Here is a 19,804-nt window from a genome sequence, read left to right as displayed (position 1 = left end):
CGGGTATTTGTAAGTGCAAAATGCATTTCCTTATGGCGAGCCAACACGAAGGCGTTTAGAAACGTTTATGCAGCGACATTTGCAGGCTGAAAACGCATTTCACTTTGGCACGCCATCTTGCGATGCATTCAGGAAGTTGTAATGCGGATTACATAATAGAGATATGCTCTGGAAAGAAACTTTTCCCGAAGTATATACGATGTATATTAGAAGGAAGCTCCCAAAACATTATATTTGAGTGTTTTAAAGACACCATCGCACCGTTCAAGTGGTAGGCAGAGAGAACAATTGATAAACGACTAATTGACATTGAACATCTTAAATATTCAATATCGAATAAACTGCTCCACAAATGTATAGTTTATGTTATGTTTTTGTTCTTTTTTTTTTTTTTTTTTTTTTCATTTATTGGGGATATCAACAGTAATATATGTAACAAAAATACAACAAAAAAAATATACAGAGAATAAAACCAATGACGGATATCCACAGAAATACATTAAATACACGTACAATACATACTAGTGTGTTTGTGTGAGTGTAAGTGAGTGAGAGGGTGGGTGAGTGGGTGTTATATTGGAATGAGAGTGGACATGTGTGTAAATATTGCACAAGTGTCAAGTGTCGAAAATACAAATATATTAAAAATATTAAGAATTAGAGATAAAATATAATAAAATAAGATAAGATAAAATAAGACTTTATTATTGAAACTAAGTATAAGACAAAAAAGTATGTTTTAAGACGCGTATTTTAAATGTTATTTTTTTACAATCACTTGGATCAATAAGGGGAAAGTTCAAATTATATTCACTAACAAAACGAAACTTACTTTTTTGTACGTTTTATAATATAAATACTATAGGTGGCGATGCGTGAGCTGGTTCTCGACAGTAGGTATATTAAATTGTGTAAATGTAAATGGAGTGAATGGACTGACCTTTTTTTGTAGATTTTCTTATTTTACTGCTTAAGCGGCAAAACTCCAAACCGAACATGAAATTTAATCGTGATTAAAGCGGACAGTGACCCCAGGTGGCAAAATAATCAAATGAAAAGTTATTGAAAATATAAAGGTGCAAAAGGGACAGGATTCAAGTGGGCGAGAGAAAAGGAGACAGGTATACGAATTTATTTACGCTGTGACACATTTTCAAACGGCCTAATCAATAGGTGTACATAAATTAAATATAAACTTATAAATGTAATGTTTAAAACTGTCTGAATATTTGTTAATTATCTCAGTATATTAAGTCTTGCCAAGACATATGTATGGAGCATATTGATGTACGGTTGTGAGACATGGTGCCTTACCGAAAGAGATGAAAAAAGACTAGAGGCCTTCGAGATGTGGTGCTACAGAAAAATATTAAGAATTTGCTGGAGAGACCACATCACTAATGACGAGGTTCTCAATAGAATCGAAGAAGGTAGGCACCTAATCAAAACCATCTCAGAGAGGCGAGCCCGGTGGATCGGCCACATTATGCGCCATGAGGATCTCTTGCACGACATCATAGAGGGAATGGCTGAGGGGACAAATTATAGAGGGCGCCCCCGACGGGAATATTTGGAGCGAGTGTGCGAAGATTTTAACTGCGCCTCATATGTCGAGCTGAAGAGGGCTGCAGAGAATAGAGACCAATGGAGGACGAGATGCAGGACTTTGCTGCAAACCAATCCCCAGAATCGAGACTGCAAAGAAGAATTAAGTCTTTGATTATTCACAAATATAAAAATATGTAATATAAGTTTATGTGTGGTAAAACGTAAAACTATGTACGAAAGATGCACAAATATTGAGATCCGTGCATTATGTAAGGCAGAGATAAGCATCGTCGATAAAATCAAGAAAGGTGCTCTGCGTTGGTTTGGACATGTAGAGCGAATGGGCAGCGAAAGAACGGCTAAAAATATTAACATGAACAAATTCAACAAATTCTTGAAGATTGACACATCAAAAGTCGGAATAAATGCGCTCGTGCATAAGAAGATGCATGAATGTAGAAGAAGCGAGATATTTATGCAAAGATAGAGTGATGTGGCGTTCTATCCTCTCTGCCTACCCTTACGGGGAAACGGCGTGATGGTTTGTTGTTGTTGTTGTATATTGTTAGGTGTCCTCGGCACGGGTTACCCCAGTGTGGTCACATTATTTTTATTATTAATCTTTGTTTATAATGGAAAAAAAATAAATAATAATAATTATAAATTTAATACATGTACATTGTTATTATTAGAGCACACATAAGAAAATGTTATGCGTGCCCCTATTTGAAGATTCAAAATAAAAAAATAAAAAAATAATAACTAAAAAAAACAAAAATACACAGTCCCCAACCAATACCATGATTTTTTTTAATTGAAAAAAATAAATTATTTCGTTTTAAAATAGTACAAACATTATACATGAATGTCCTAATATTAACTTATATCTAATTATCACGAACATATGTACTAATTATTAACATTTCTAAACAATATACAAATATGTACTCTTGAAAGCTTTAAAGAAAAATATTACAGAGAACGTAACATTTTCAATTTCAATTTTTGGAAAGAACCAGAAGATTTGTTGATATAGGTTCATGTAAAATAACCCACAACATAATCACTGAACCTCACAACAACCACCGCAGCAGCACATTATCCTATTAAACCACGACAAATTTTAAGCAAATTCACCATACTACAAAGCAAAGCTCCAAGAATAATCATTAAATGATTTTCAACACTTTCGTCTAAGAGATCGCATCTCAACCGGAATTTCGAATAATTATTTAAATAAACAAAATAATTTCTCCCCTCTTAAAATCCCATCGAGATTTATCATTTGATTGCGTTATTTTTATAACAAAGGATTTTTCAAAACCGCATTTGAATGATTGTACCGCGTATTAAAAATTACCCATCTAATCATCGAAACTGCGCAAGCGCAAGTAAGTGCTACTTTTACCATTGAATTAGCTAACTTAAAGGGAGTCTAAAGTGAAACGATAAATATTTTTTTAAATATTGAAGGTACCTACACAGTATTCAAAAAGGGTGGTAAACTATTTTTCAGAAACCATTTTTTAAATGTATTATTCTTGAATTTTTACCTTGTGATCATAGCAGTGGCAAGCAGTGATTTATTTTATAGGTAATCTACAAAAAAATATCATTAAGAACATAATAGTATGTAAGTAATGTAATTATAAACGACTGTTTTATCTGTGAAAATAAATTAAACAACAATTATTATTGACTATGCGATGAACGCAGCTTTATTCTACACTATTTTAATACAATACTTATACAAAAGTTCATAAAAAAATACCACAATGAAATTCAGTAGATATGTCCATTGTGATTTAAATGTCAACACTGAACGCTGGCCAATTCTTTTTAAAATTAATAATGCCAAAATTGGCCACCTCGAACGCCACATGTCCTATGTGATACATAATATGTTAACAGTACACTTTCAAAAAAAAATAGTCCTTCGGAAATTATGTTCGTAATACTAGTTTTTAAATGGAGAATACTAGGGACGATTCGCCCCTGGGTCCATTTATCGATGACACACACGCGCAATGATTTCAACTGAATATAGAGCGACGACGGATTAGCGAGAAGATCGTGGAGGCATTTGCGAGAGAGTGGCAGAAAAACTATATCCAAATACCTGTTTATCAAATTTCTCTGACACCGCCTATTTACTTAACTTTATCAATGCACATCCTCAGTAGAGCATACGGGTTTGATGTTAATAATGATATTTATTATTATTATAAAAATCATGTTTTTTTTTAACAAAAATAAAAATTACTTTATCTACTACATACACACTTAGGTAATAGATTTATCTGGATCATGTCTAGTCTGCCTAACTAGGTACAACCTGTTTTAAGGCAGACATTTTTATGCAAAATAAACAATAACATTACTACCCACGAGTTAATTTACTATACAGTTAAACTATATTGATTTATACCATTTATTATTCAAAAATGTATTTTGAGTAAATTTTATGATTTTTCTAGACCTAAACCCAGTAATCAATTTTTAATAAATTAATTCAATTGAATCCGGGTCATAGCTTAGCAATGTTTGGGTAACATACTGAATATTTTGGGACCCAGAAACCTGAAATTTATTTGCCCGAATTCAGAGTTTGTGATAGACCCCATGACACATCTTCTAGTTTGACTTCTGGCAGTGTGGGATTGTTTCTTTTGGGATTTGGTTGAATAATTTGCTTTCACAAACATTATTATTCTAAAAATATATAATCGACTTCTATCTAAGATCTCAAATAACTAGACGCTGGGGTACCCGAAGGGAATGATGTCAATGATCACTAAAACCAGCCAATGATAGATCATAAGCCGGTGATAGGTAATAAAGAACTCACACGAGAGGTAGTATTATACATGATCAATATAGTTCAGGCTATTGGTAAAATAAACCAAAGTAGGAAAGAAAATGCCGAACACTCCTCTAGTCTAGTGGAACGGAAGGCCCGTTGACTGCTGCCAACAGGCCGGCTTCTCCTGAAGACTTTTGAGTGGTTTCCTCTCCACATAAGCAAATGCTGAGAAGTTCCTGATTGGCCCACATTAGTATATCCCTCCTGATCCCAACAGTTTAGATAAATTTGAAGAAATTTAATTGCAGAAAAATCCACTTTTGAAATTTAAACCTTGTATATTATAAGCAAGGTAAATAATAAAGCAAAAAAAAGATCATAAGCCCTGTAAATACCTATACTTTAATATTCCCTTCGCTTAAATATTTTCCCTCTGTTGTAAATAAATGTAAACTAAATTTTAGTTTATCCTGTGTTATTCAAAATCATCCTTGTGTATTACTAGGTAATGCATCAATCCACTTATGTTTTTGTTGAGCTTATTATTAGCGTATTTCAAAATTTCATTAGCATAATAATGCCTCCCTTGCAACCCTCTACTCGAAACCACCCCCAAAACAGACCTAATGATGAGTCTAATTTACTCCCTGGAACCAGATTAACTCTATCCAATAAATCTAACGGCTGGTTTTAAAAGGGCTAATATACGTATTATTTTTTTTAATTAATTTCATTGAATACGTTTATTCTCTGAACACAGACTAAGTAGATTTATTTTTACTTTTTCTTTTTGAATTGTGCTATATTGTTCGAAAACGATTATTTATTTATTAAAGGACATTGTCCATTTATACAACTAATAGGATTTTAATATTAAAATATCGGATAAAGACCTTGCGCATAATTTGCCAAACTCACAGTGAAAGGGGCAGTGAAATTAATAGAGTTAAATTCAATTAAAATCGCGGTAAATGAAATAACGTTGTAAACAATTCACTAGTCTTGAAGATGCCTACTTAGGCGAAAGCGCTCGTTGGTCAAGATAATAAAAAGTAAAACTAAACCAAGAAGTTTCATTGATAAGTTTATTTATAATTTTATCATAATCATTAACTATGGAGTTTTATCAAGAAATACCAACAAAAAACATCAATATTAATTCAGAAGATCTCAATAACTCCCTAGGGAGGAAATCCAGCTCGTCGTTTGGACACATTCAAAACATTGTCAATTAAATTAACTGGTATGAAAAGTTTAAAATGGAAAAAAAGGCGTTGCCTAGTTGGTGAAATAATCCGGCCAGATGAATCTCAGCCACATCAATAAAGGTTTCAGCTCTTTTTCTTGACGAACGTCAACAGATGGAAGAGTTGAAGAAAAATGGATATTTAAACACTGGCAGAACGGTGAATATTAATCACAATTCCCTTTCCGCACCTAATGGTGCATAGGGCACTGCATTTGTACACCAATCGCACCGTATCTTGACCATTTTTGTAACAGACTTCAGGTACCATGAAATATTATTGTGTGGTAACACCCCTTTAAATAAATATTTCATATTAACCATGTCGGATCGAACCCGGGACCTCTTGCATGGCAGGCAAACGCGCAGACCATAACACCACGAGGCCGACATGGCGAATGTGACACCAAAAACAAAAACCAGCCAACGACAGGTCATAAGCCCTGTAAATGCTTAGGCTTTTATAGTCCCTTATCAAGAAAGTTTTTCTTCGCTGTTGCTACGGAGTTATTTCAACTAACCACTAACACAATAGACCCTAAATTTATTTTTGTACTGTCGTATAACACAAAGAAATTACTGCTTCACAAAAGAGCATTCCTTGTAAGCGCGCACCCAATAAAGTCTTTTGAGCAATAAATAAATTAAAATAATAACGTTTCTAGATCTCTGACTAAGTGCGTTTTCTAAGAGAGGGTTGCAGACCATAATAGTCTCGATTTTGGTAATGCAATCGTGGTTGGTTGCCTCTCTATAGCTACAAGACAAATTCACATAATAATTTGATAAATGTTGATCAGTTCAACTTGGGTGGAGACGTGGCTACTTGCTTCCCCCAGAAGGGATGATTTCTGTTAGCATGTCTATTTATTATTTTATTAAAATACCCTTTAGAGCTGCAGGGTGGTTCAAGTATTTAAATTTAATGTCATGGAAAGTAAATTAAGACCTTAATCTGTACCTTAGACTGCCTTAGAGGATAAAACACAAGAGTCCACTTTTAACATTTTTAACGTTAAAATGCAGTATTTACCGCAATAAGCTATTTCATACTTGAATAAAACACCAAAAAAAATATAAAAAAATAATTATAATAAAACTGGCGTATTGCATAGACTTCGTGGCTTGCTTTCTCATTTCGTTTTGTTTGCCATTTATTTTTATTTTATTTCATTGGAAAGCCAACAAATATTTATAAATTTATAAGATCTAATTATATTATAAATACAATCATAAATAATAAAATGAATAAAATAACTTTGTTTTTAACCACATGTAATTTTTTTTTCTCCTTTATCCTTTTGACAAGAGTCTCTTTATGTATTTTCTGATTTATGATAATTTTAGTTTGTGATATAAGTATTATTTAAAATAAGTTAATCAAGTTGAAAAAAAAATAATAATTGAAATACTGAAAACATTGTTGAATTTTAATTTTTTGTTCTATTTTCTTTTGAAATTGAACTACCCCAATCGTAGTATTTAGGGGGCGATTTTTTCCAATAAAATAAGGGTAGTTGAATGAAGAATGCCCCACGCGTGTTTTATTGATGATAATTTTATTAGCTAACAAAAAACCGTACAATAAAAGCATTGATAAATGTCACTGGATGTTCAGAGTAAAAAAAATCTCAAGGGTTCGTAATAACCACGATTTAAAAATGCTAATACGCTTATTAACATTTAAACAGATGTATCTTTGGCATACATATATTTGAACAGAGATAGAAAACTCGTCTGGTAACGAATACGTAGGTCTAGGTGGAAGATTCAAATAAATCATCATTATCAGTGGCGCTACAGCCCGTTGTTGGCCCTGCAGTTTAATCATAATGACCGCACTTATCGGTAATTACCGACGCGATAAAAAATTGTAGGATTTAGTTGGTTTTTGAGGGTTGGAGCTCCTATCCAAGGTGGAGGTGGACAGAAGACACCAAGTTCGAGTTTTTTTGTGAGTATTTATTGCATGTACGCGCAACAAACGTCACGCGAGCGTTACGACGATGATGTGTTGAACTGACTGTACTTGGACTCAGTGGCGGTATTTCCATAGAAGCCCATAAGCCGGGCTTGCCTATTAATTCACTTTAAAATTACCAAATTTGGAACAAACGCTTAAAAATAATTCATTTCGTTGTTTGAATTTCGCACCGCATAAGAATTAGAGATCTGTTCGACGTTCGCACTGTTTGCATCCCGAGATTCGAACGTGTGCGCGAACGACACGATGTCTTCTTATCTCGCTCACTCATGTTGGGTTCTTATGGGGCTTTTTTCACGGCGCAATTCAGATGTGATGCAAACAGTAAACTCATATACTGTTTGTCTGTTCATGTTGAGTTTTATATGGGAATCTAAAGCCAGCTTATTTAAAGTTGGCAGAGAGCGCCTCATGTATTTTGTATCGAACGTACTTTTCGTTTGTTTATTGCGCTCTTTTTTACGGAATTTGATCATTTGAAATAGTTTTTTTTATATAAATTGATTAAAGACCCATACTGATTAAGATTTAAAATAATTCACAGGCATGTTTGTGCAAACGTCCTATATAAAATGAGTTCGGAGATGGCAAACGTTTCGTTTTTATTTGCCTATCTACAATAAACCTTTTCCTATATCCTATATCAATAAAAAATATCATTATTTTACTTATGTATCTATGGGTTCCGATGACTATTATTTAACTCTCTTTTTTGTGACAACGTATGTAAATTTTGGTCAAAAATTATAGAAATTTTGAGAGAAGCAGACATTTAACATTATTATTTTATAAATATCTTTTCATTTCGTTTCTTTTACATTTATTATATGGAACATAATTTAAATGTTTGTATTAAGTGTAAACAATTTTTTTGGTGTGTGCATGAGTTTCTTACTCTAATATACAAATAAATTGGCAATATATGTGTACATACTCTTTGTTTACCTAGTAAAATAAATACATAAATAAATAAACTCTACGTCTGCTATATTATATTGATGTTACTTATTGGTAATGGTTGATATCTGAAAATAACTTTTAAATACAAAATAATATTGTGTTTTCTTTATTTCTGTTACGACAAATAAAAATAAAATAATTTAATATTATGTTAATAAAATTTGTATAAAACCACTCACCGACTTATCTGTCTACCGGTTTCGAGACGTAACTGATATTTGCATGTTGGTGTAGTGTTGTTGTCCTGAAGAAGAGACGGGTTACGTCTCGAAACCGGTAGACAGATAAGTCGGTGAGTGGTTTTATACAAATTTTATTAACATAATATTAAAATGTTGGACCACAAAGTTAATGCTTTAAATATTTATAATAAAAGAAATTTACTTTAAAAATATTAAACACATGTATATGTCGGCCTCCTGGTGTAATGGTGATCGCGTTTGCCTACCATGCAAGAGATCTCGGGTTCGATTCCCGACACGCTTCACACCAGAATATTTCATAGTCCCTGAACTGGTACCTGAATAGTAAGACTGATCATCTTTCCTTCGTGTACCAAAAAGTATCAAGATACGCTGCGATTGGTGTACCAATGCAGTGACCTATGTACAATTAGGTGCGGAAAGGGAATGATGATGGTAGTGATGATATTTATTAACAGAAATGGAGAATATTTAAGAGAAGGAAATATGGAAGTTTACACACGTTGGCTGGTTTAGGTGACCACTTGTAACATTCACCATTCTGCCTATGTTTTAACAACCACATTCCCTTCTTGCTCTCCCATCTGTTGACATAATAAAAATGAAAGAGTTGAAACCTTTATTGATGTAGGTTGAGAAAATTTGGCAGTTGGCTGATAAAACATAGGCAGAATAGTGAATGTTAAAGAGTGTGCAAAGTGGCTACTTAAATCAGCCAATGATAGTTTATAAGCCCTGTACAACTACTACTACTACTACTACCATCACGCCATTTTCCCGTAGAGATAGGCAGAGATAATGGACCGCCACACACGTCTATCCTGGCATACCTATATTCCTAGCTTCTTCCACATTCATCATCATTCCCTTTCCGCACCTAATGTTGCATAGGGCACTGTATTGATACACCAATCGCAGCGTATCTTGATTATTATTTTGTTACATGAAATTTAGATGATCAGTCTTACGCTTCAGGTACCAGTCCAGAGACTATGAAACATTCTAGTGTGAAAACACACTTTTGAATAAATATTTCAAATCAATCATGTCAGGAATCGAACCTGAGATCTCTTTCTGCTTTTGACATGGTTTATCTGATCATGCCACGTCTTTCTTGGCCCTCCTCGTCTCAAGTAACCGTTCATTTTCACCATATATACTTGTTTTACCATTCTTTCATCGTCCATTGACATGAACACGATGTATTTATTTACACACACAAACAAATCCAACACCTCACACGACTCTATCTCTGCATACAGATTGTTGGTTTCGTCGTCTAAATAATGGAAAGATCCTAGCAAAAAATATTTAGCTTTAATTAAAATTATTTTTGCTGTTTTAAACTAATTATTTATTTCCTTACCAACCAGTTTAGTTGAGTGTTTTTTTAAAATATTTATTTATTCATTAACAGAATATCAAAGGAAAAAAAATGTTTTGTATTTATCATTGCCATGATTTTTGAAAGTTTTGTAATTTTGGAAATCCCCACCGAAACTTCAAAATCACACTACCGGTTGTAATTGAACCTTGAGTCTTGCGTCTTCCATATTTCCTTCTTTTTAATGCTCTCCATCTCTGTTGTTCTATGTTAATCTTAACAACTTTCCTGGGAATGAAATAAAGTCGTTGTCTAAAAAAAATCGGACAAACGGAAAATGTTGTTGATTTTTAAATAATATTTTTTAACAATGTTTGAGTATGTCCAAATGCTTGCAGACTGGCTGGATTTTCTCCCTAGGGAGTTGGTCATATTTAAATTTATTTCAACAGAGATGGAAAACATTTTTGAGAAGGGAATATGGAAGTCTAGGCATTTACAGGGCTTATGATCTGTCATTGGCTGGTTACACAGTGTGTAAAGTGGCCATAAGCCCTGTAAATGCCTAGACTTCTCTTTTCCCTTCTCAAAGACGTTTTCCCTCTCTGCTGAAAAAAATTTAAATATTTTTTAAATTTAATTTAAATTTGAATCGGGTTGTGGTCCTGTGGCTAGTGTCTCGGACTCGAATCCTACTCTACCTAAACTTGATTCCCATTTTCTAATAGTGAGTTGTTTACAAATCGTTGAAAATGGCCCTCAAAATTAAAAAAAAATGGCTAAACCATAAGATCGCAAATATTTCTTTTTTTTTAAAATTGAAAACATAAATACGAAAACGTATTATCATTACAATTAAATAAAATAGCAGTGATTTTTACAGATCACATTACGCCTGGGTTAACATGCGATTCAAGTGTTCTATTGTGACCCATTGTCCCCTCTGCTCGTACAAGCGCATTCTCCGAACAGCTACCGTCCGGCGCGCTGCGTATGCAGAAAGGGGACCTCCGAGCGGTTCGTTTTATTTGGACCATTATCATTTCAATTACGAAAATAAATCATGTTCAATAATAGAAAAGCAGATATGCGAGGGGTTGATTTGACGCGGTTACTCACTAATTCTCTTCTAAATGTATTTGCGATGTAAAAAAAAACGATTTTCGTGCAGATCGAATGTAATGGACCGCGTAGTCAGCTTTTAGCGGGACTTAAACTGAAATGCGTGACGTATCGATGTTAATATGGATTTACTTTTGTTGAGAGGCAGGCGTCAAGTAGATACAGATACATATAACGAATGGGTATTGAATCAGCTGATATCGATTGCGGTCGTGAGAATGCAACGAAAGTTATTGATAAGTTATATCGACCATTGATCTGATAAATACTAATAAAAATACCTGTACATTAGGGTGGGCTGATATATTTTTTTCTTTATTTTGAAATAAAAGGGGTCCAAAAAATTGCCTTTTTGATTAATCGGAATGCAAAAAATATAAAAAAAATAATTTGATACTACTTTTGGCCCTCAACCAGAGCTTGAAGTTTTCGAAAAAGCCAACTCTTTGCGCTAAAGCGGCGTCATTTCGTATTTAAGTATTCCAATTAAATTTCATAATGTGCATTACGCTTTATTAAATAAGCATCTTAGGGCGTGAGTTGCACTTTGTTTTGTAATAAATGGGTAGCATTGTTTTAATGAGCCATTTTTTTATTTTATTTATTTTAATATTTTTATTGAAGAAGGTAAAAACATGAACAGAAAATACAAAAGGAAAAATAATGAAACCCCCTAAACAGCGAAACCAGCTTGTCAGCAGGTTTCTTATTTTTTCTTTACAAAGAGAAACGTTAAAGAAATTATATAAATTCAAAAAGTAATATAAACATCATTAAGAACTAAAAGCATACCTAATTTTTACACAAAATTTATTAATAAAAATTAAAATAGATGACATTAAATGATAATCAATATAAAGCTTCGTTTACACATTAACCATTTAATTATTTTTTTCTTAAAAGCTTTGTCAACATTTTTTTTTAAAATCATCTTAAGGAATCTTATTAAAAAAAAATTGTAATTATTTAATGAAGTGTTCTTTGGCCATACTTGTTTACAAACCTTGTAAATAAGTATGGCCAAAGAAATTGTTTTCGTCAATATTAGCCAGGCGCTCAACGGAATCAGTTCCGCGGAGTGTAAACTTTTTGAGTTTCGGTAGTTTTAAAACGTGTTCGAATTTGTAACGTGAATACGTTATATTTTTACTCACAAAAAATTATTTTATCCAAATAGAAAATCAATAAAATGTTCAGAAAATGATAAACTTCAAACCTCGGTTGAGGGCCAAAAGTAGTATGGAATACCTTTTAAAATAATTTTTACGTTCAATGTGATCCAAAATTCAACTTTTTAGACCCCTTTCTCTTTGATGTTTAAAATAATAAAAAAACGTTGTACCTCCTCGGCCCATTCAACTGCAATAGCAAGAGCAAGAACAGTTACCGTTTCACTAATTAAGTATATATTTCAATAAACATCTGGAAAACACGCTTAATAGTACATAAATTAACCGATGGTGTAAAGTCAATAAATTAGAACTAAATATTAAAAAATGCAAAATAATGTCATTTCATAGAACAAAACAACCAATTTCCTCCGAGTACCTATTAGAAAACTCCAAAATTGATGTAGTCAAGTCCATCAGAGATTTAGGAGTTGTTTTGGACTATAAACTGACATACAACGAGCATATAGAATACAGTAAATAAATCACTGAAATTACTTGGCTTCATTAACAGAATATCCTCTGATTTTACTAATGTCCGTACAATCAAAACTCTTTATTGCTCAACTGTTCGCCCTCTTCTTGAATACGCCTCAGTGGTCTGGTCTCCATTCTATGTCAATCGCATAAATCACATTGAATCAGTCCAACATCGCTTGCTTCGAAAAATAGCGTGGATGCTTGGACTAGAGAGAGATAATTATTCTTGTGCTGAAATAGAGTCAATGTTAAATATTTCTAGTCTACAAAAACGTAGAACTAATATTGACTCCATATATATGTTCGGCATACTAAATGGTATAATCGATGTTCCATCATTACTGGGACAAGTAAAATTCAATATTCCGACTCGTAGATTGAGAAACAATGAAGTACTGTTCATCGATCAGCATAGAACAAACGATGGCCTAAATTCTCCAATGACCCGCCTTTGTCGTATTGTTAACTCAAGACAGGGTCTGGACTTTTTTGGTTTAAGTTTACAACGATTTAAACGAGCACTAAATAAATAGTCCAGATCTTGTCTCGATGTCCCTTATGTTTGTCAATGCTTCTTTCTTTTTTCTTTAAATGTTTTAAACTACTCTTTTATTGTAATATTTAAACCTTATAAATTGTATACATGGACAATGTCCGTCAATAAATAAATAAATAAATAATAAATAAATATAAATCTATGCGATATCTTGCAGCAGTCTCCTGCAATGGTCTCTTCACTTAGACAAAATCCAAACTTGTACACTTCTCCTGAAAATGGCTTTCGTTTTGGAATACGTTTTGTTTGGAAAGAAGGTGTGCAGAAGAATGTACGAGTACTTTCCCTGGAGACATCTGGTAATGCCCATACGCTCTATTTAGAAGCGGATGTGGATAAATAAAGAAATAGTGATCATTCATAATAGATTTTTTTTTTTAATTTATTTTTTTATTTTTTTATTAATATCCCTACAGAGATGGGGTAGATTTTTTTCAAATTCAGGATTATGGATATTCGAGCGTTTACAGGGCTTATGACCTGTCATTGGCTGGGTTAAGTGGCCACTTTACGTACTACAACATTCCCCATTCCGCTTATTAGCGAATATCGACACAGGTAACATTTTTAGATTTTTGTATATATGTTATTAAATGAGAAACCGATCCGAGAAAAGATTCATAATAGTTGTATAATTATTTGATTAAAACGCCGTTGTGTCCCCGAACTGAAATATTAAGTTAGCAATTATGTCATGATCACAAATACCCGAAAAGGTCCTCATAACTCGGTAGGGTCGGGTGGCGATTCTTTAATACGATAATTATCGCCACTTCTCAAGTGGATTATCCACGCTACGCCACAACAGGGTTGGCGCGGTTAGGACTGAGGACCCAGTGAATCCATTATCGGCGCTGTACTCACCCCGGCGTCGCTCTGGTGAGCCACTAATTGATAATTTATTGAAGCGTGGAGATGGGGTGAGTCCGAGGAAGAGAGACGGCTGAATGTGTGAAAGAGAATCGGATTTGAAGATGCGAATAAACAGAAAAATAATAAATGAAATGAACATGATTACTGCATGGTACTAATTGTTAAATCTGCAAAAGTATATTTTGTGCACATTAGGAAAACTAAGATACTTTTTTTCTTTTTTTTAAAGTGCTCTTTTTGTATAAAAAAACATATTTAATGTGTTTTTTATAATATTTACATTAATTTCTAAATTGATGTTACTGGTTTTTGCATCTCTCTCTGTCAAAAATATAAACCTATTTAAACTTCTTCTTCTTTCTATGCCATATCAGGTCTCCTTGACGTTAGCGATCACTCTAGAGTAGGCCACCCCGCGCACTCCCGTCCAGTCGTGGATGTTTCTCAGCCAGGACATCTGTCGCCTTCCAACTCCACGCTTTCCCTCGATCTTCCCCATCATGATCAGCTGTAGAAGCGCATATTTGCTTCCGCGCATGATATGGCCCAAATATGCGAGTTTTCTCTGTTTTAATGAGAACAGTAGTTCTTTTTCGGCACTGGCTCGTCTCAGCACCTCCACGTCGGTCACTAAATCTGTCCACGGAATTCTCAGCATTCTCCGGTGAAGCCACATTTCAAAAGCCTCTAATCGGTTCATGGAGTTTTATTTACACTTACGTATCATTAATTTACACTTGCATATCATTACGTATCATTAATTTACACTTGCATATCATTACGTGTCATTAATTTACACTTGTATATCATTACGTATCATTAATTTACACTTGCGTCTCATTAACTTACGCTTATGTCTCATTCTTTCAGAACGAAATGGAAGCGCCAGACGGCGGTGGGCCTCGAGCTGCTGGCCGAGGCCGGCAACTACGCGGCCTTCCAGCGGCTGTACGGGGGCGGCGGGTACGCGGCGTGCTGGGGCTACGCCCAGGGTGGGCAAGGGGGCCCGCCTCCTCCTCCCACCTCCGCGGCGGACCTGTACTACAGACAAGCGGCTGCTGCGGCAGCAGCAGTCACTCTGCAGAAACCCCTTCCTTATAGGTGAGCAAACAAGCCAAATTATTTCAAATGACATCCCTAACTCATCAAGTATCCGTGCGGCTCGATTGAGTGGAAACATCTTCCATCAACTATCAAAGACGTACCCAGTTAAGTGGGCCGATGATGTTTGAAGTTTTTTATTTTTTTAGACATCAAAGTGAGAGGGGTCTAAAAAGTTGCATTTTGGATCACATTGAACCTAAAAATTATTTTAAAAAATACTCCATTCTTCTTTCGGCCCTCAACCGAGGTTTGAAGTTTATCACTCTCTGAACGTTTTGTTAATTATCTGTACTGATAAAAATATTTTTTTGTTAGTAAAAATATAACTTAATCACATAACGAATTCGAACACGTTTTAAAACTACCGAAATTCAAAAAGTTTACACTCCGCGGAACTGATTCCGTTAAGCGCCTGGATAATATTGACGAAAACAATGGCTCATAAAAACAATGCTACCCATTTATAACAAAAAAGTGCGACTCACGCCCTTAGATGCTTATTAAATAAGGTTTAATGCACATTGTAAAATTTTATAGGACTGATTTTCTTACTTAAATACGAAATGACAGCTGGTTTAGCGAATGCTTTTCTTGACATTTGGCTTGCCAACCACCGGCCAAATGCAATAAATATCATGATAAACAATAAATAAATAAATAAAAATAGCAGTATTGTAATTTTTTTTTTCATATTTACACCGGTGAAATTCAAATATGTGATTGCGCTGCAGGATTATACGTCGCGAAACGTAAATATTTTGACATTTAGTATAGGTGTTCACGGATGTTTCATTGTGATCGCGAATACGATAAACAATCACGGTGAGAATTTTTTATCACGTCGCTTATTAGCCCGTCGATAGTCATTTGTGATTGAGCTACTGGTGTGAATAAACAGTACTTAGTAACTATGGGTACGTTTTGATGTCACTTCTTTTAAAAATATTTTACTCTATGGGGCATGTCAATGTATTATTTATGCCAATGTGTCCACCCATTTCTACAATTTTACGAAATTCTTTATCTCTGCAATTATTTCCACCAATGCTTTCAAGTTCGCTTTTTTTTACAAACATCTCCCCTCCTTCCTTGCAGGTTATACCCGCCGTCCATCGGCTCCATCATGCCTCCTCTGGGGTTAGGCCTGGCCGGCCCCTCCGCCCCCCTGGGCCCGCTCGGCCCTCTGGGCCTGTACGGGTCCCCGCATCGGGCGGCCCGCAGCCCCAGCCCAGACCTGGACCCGGGCAGCCCTCCCGCGCCCCCTCGGCCCCAAACGGCCTCGGACACAGAAGAGGAACCCATTCACGTCTGAAATAAATTAAAATTCGTGTACATTTTTGTAAAGTGATTTTTAAACGATCTGTTGCAACTGTGCAGAAGAGATTCTATATGGTTATAAACCAAAATATGAATATTTTTTAAAAACGTTAAACTTTTAATTCTGCATTCATTTTACCAGCTGTTTCAAAACAATTTGTTTTTAACGATTAAATTCATTTATTTAATGATAAAGTTCAGCCCTACAGGAAATTGGATTTAAAAATGTATTCTTACGCGCGGTAAAATTTAGAGCATTAAATTGTGTCGCGAAGTTTCCTGAAAATGTATGAAAAAAAAAACAAAGTTTTTTATAAAAACGAACTACTTTGAACGACGTCACTAGTTCTTCCGAATTTACTAATAATAAGAGAGCTGTGATAGATTTCCGGTTTGCAATAAGTCAACTGACCAATCAGCAGAACTCATCGAGAAGAAAAAGAAAACTTGAGACGTCGCACGCAGAGTAATTTCAAAAATACAAAAAAAGACCTACAAAAAAAAAATTTTTTTTTTACTTAATTAAAAAGTATTAACAAATAATCATAAAAAAAACCCTGATCTTTCTATGATTTTCCTGTATTTAATAATATCAACAGTGATTTAAGTCACACACGGAAGCAAAAAAATATAGTCTTAACGCCCAACAGTATTTTGTGTCTGTCTTCTTCATGGTTGCAACTGAATTTTTTTGTGTAATAAGTTGGTTTTAACAAATGGACTAAATAATTTTAAAGCGTTTTGTATAGTATAAATAATAAATAGTATAAAAATCTAGTTAAAATGTGTAGATACTATAAAACTTTAACTATAGTTTTTATAATTAAAAATGTACATACATACACATTCGTTATTTGTGATTGCTGTTTAATTTAATTTTTTATATTTTCAAACTGGAAACAAGGATTTTTTATGTTACTTTTTTATATCTTTATATATATAATTCCACTGTACGTGTGATGTCACCGTGCTCCTAAACGGCTTGACCGATTTACGTGCGGTTTTCAGAGAAATATAGATCTTTGCGCTGTGCGTGTTCGTAGATATTTAAATCTTCAATCGAATATGTAAAAAAGAAGTTAGGAGCATAAATGTTTTATTCATCGATTTACCAGGGTTGCATTCGAGGAGAATGCGTTTGCAAAAAAATGGAAAGATGTTGATTTTTTGCGAGTAAAAAAAGTTTGTTTTTGAAAGTTTAAAAACAGCGTTTGTTTTTTGTGAATCCTCAATCACATTCTTTCCTTAAATTCCTTAAAATTTCTACCCATTTATTTCTTTTTATTGGATTTTTGGGAACACTTTAATAATATTAAATTCAATACATTTTAAAAAAAGCGTATTCTTACTTTGTACATACATCCCTTTGTTGGTGAGACGACCGGAGTTTGACGTTTGCAAAAAGAATGCCATATTTGAAAAAATATTTATTTTATCTTTTGGATTTCAACTATAAACAAGTACCTACTTAAATTCAATATTTTTTGATATTGATAATTTTTAGTTTTGGAATTTAATCACAAACAAGTACCAAGGTACCTACTTATCAATAAAAAGTCTTTTGTCAACATTTGGTCAAGGCATCTGACATCTGTCGGATCCACTAGTACAGTATAAGGTTCTATTACAGTGGTATGGCACAGAATAACGAGAGTTGAGAAAAATCATATTTTACTTATTGTGATCTCACTGGGAGTCGAACCCGGATATCCTTGTCCAAGGCAAGCGTCTTAGCTTTTAAACCATGAAGCCTTAAATTTTAATTTGTTTTCAATTTAATAAATATTGATTAACAATGTAGGTCGAAACATATTGCAACATTTCATTTCAATCATTTTTAGTAAGATATTATGGAAGTCTTAGCATTTGATCTGAGCAATGCTTAACCGTCCGAATTTCCTCAACTCTTCAATCTGTCGATTGTTTTGAAGTATTAGAGCCAAAAGCTTTACTGATGTGGGTCGGATTCATCTGGATGAATTATTTCACCTACTAGGCAACGCCAGAAAATACAATGCATCTCAATTTTTGTACTTCTTGGACCAGTTGATTTAATCAACAATATGTTACTTTTTCCAAATGCTAGATACAAGAACAAGCGTTTTCATCTCTGTTTCTATAAAACTGTCATTTTCACATACATAAAGTTAACTTTATTTAATTTTCTTCCTCGGTGAAATCAATTTTTAAAGTGACGAAGAATTTTACATTGTAATAAAATAAATAAAACAACTTTGTTTTTAACCACAATTTTTATTTTCCACCGACCGGTTTCAAAGCAAACAAGCTTCTTCGTCAAGGTTTACGTAACTAATGAATTGATTCCTTTTTTATTTTTATCACGTTCACTAAATACTACACGTGGTTTTATTTATTTTATTATAATGAATAACCACAAAATTACAGCTTCAAATATAAACTTTATAATTTTACATTCATTTGTTTTTTTATCAAAACCAATCTGAAAATAAATCTTTTCTGTAAAATAGATTTTTAAAGGAGCTATTTGACAATGTAAAAAGGTTATTTATTTGTGCTTAAACTACTTAAATATCCGTGATACTAATTATGTAAATATTAAATTATAATTAACTAGATTATTATTTTTAAAATCTGTATATTAAATATTATTGAGGCCTACTTATAATTGTGATAAATAAACCACTGTTTTAAGAAACTTTCCAACATTTAGACCAGCAGTCTCCGTTTTGCAGTATTCAAATTAATGTACATTGCAAAAAGTGCAATACCCGTATTTTCAAAACTTGCTAATTTCCTCATTAACGCCATCCCTGCTTTATGTTTCCAACACATGTTTTCAACACATGTTTCCAACAAATGTTTCCAACACATGTTTCCAACACATGTTTCCAACACATGTTTCCAACACATGTTTCCAACACACCCTTTTCTAACACATGTTTTACTAATTTCCAACCCATGTTTTACGTGTTTCTATCCAAAGCTTCACGTTTGCAATCCATGTTTTACGTATTTCCAACCCCTGATGTATGTTCCTAACTCATGTTTTCCATATTTCCAAACCATGTTTTACATTACTCTAGGCATGTACAGGGCTTACGACCTGTCATTGGCTGGTTTTAGTGGCCACTTT

The 19,804-nt window shown here is 33.8% G+C and overlaps 1 protein-coding gene across 1 annotated transcript in view; it reads left to right on the top strand.

The window, feature by feature from the left end:
• LOC148278707 (uncharacterized) overlaps positions 1-16,995 on the top strand; it is a 117,922-nt gene extending 100,927 nt beyond the window's left edge. The window contains exons 3-4 of the mRNA XM_088230983.1: positions 15,139-15,369; positions 16,468-16,995. Coding sequence (XP_088087109.1) covers positions 15,139-15,369; positions 16,468-16,684 — 448 coding nt within the window. The 3' untranslated portion in view covers positions 16,685-16,995. The remainder of the gene's footprint in view (positions 1-15,138; positions 15,370-16,467) is intronic.
• Positions 16,996-19,804: the final 2,809 nt, after the last annotated feature.

Source organism: Micrasema longulum, unplaced genomic scaffold, assembly GCF_059751315.1.
Source record: "Micrasema longulum isolate JH-2025_06_02 unplaced genomic scaffold, ASM5975131v1 h1tg000838l, whole genome shotgun sequence".
In the NCBI taxonomy this organism is placed as follows: Eukaryota; Metazoa; Arthropoda; class Insecta; order Trichoptera; family Brachycentridae; genus Micrasema; species Micrasema longulum.
Note: the sequence above shows the minus strand (reverse complement) of the source record. Positions and strands in the feature narration are given on the sequence as shown.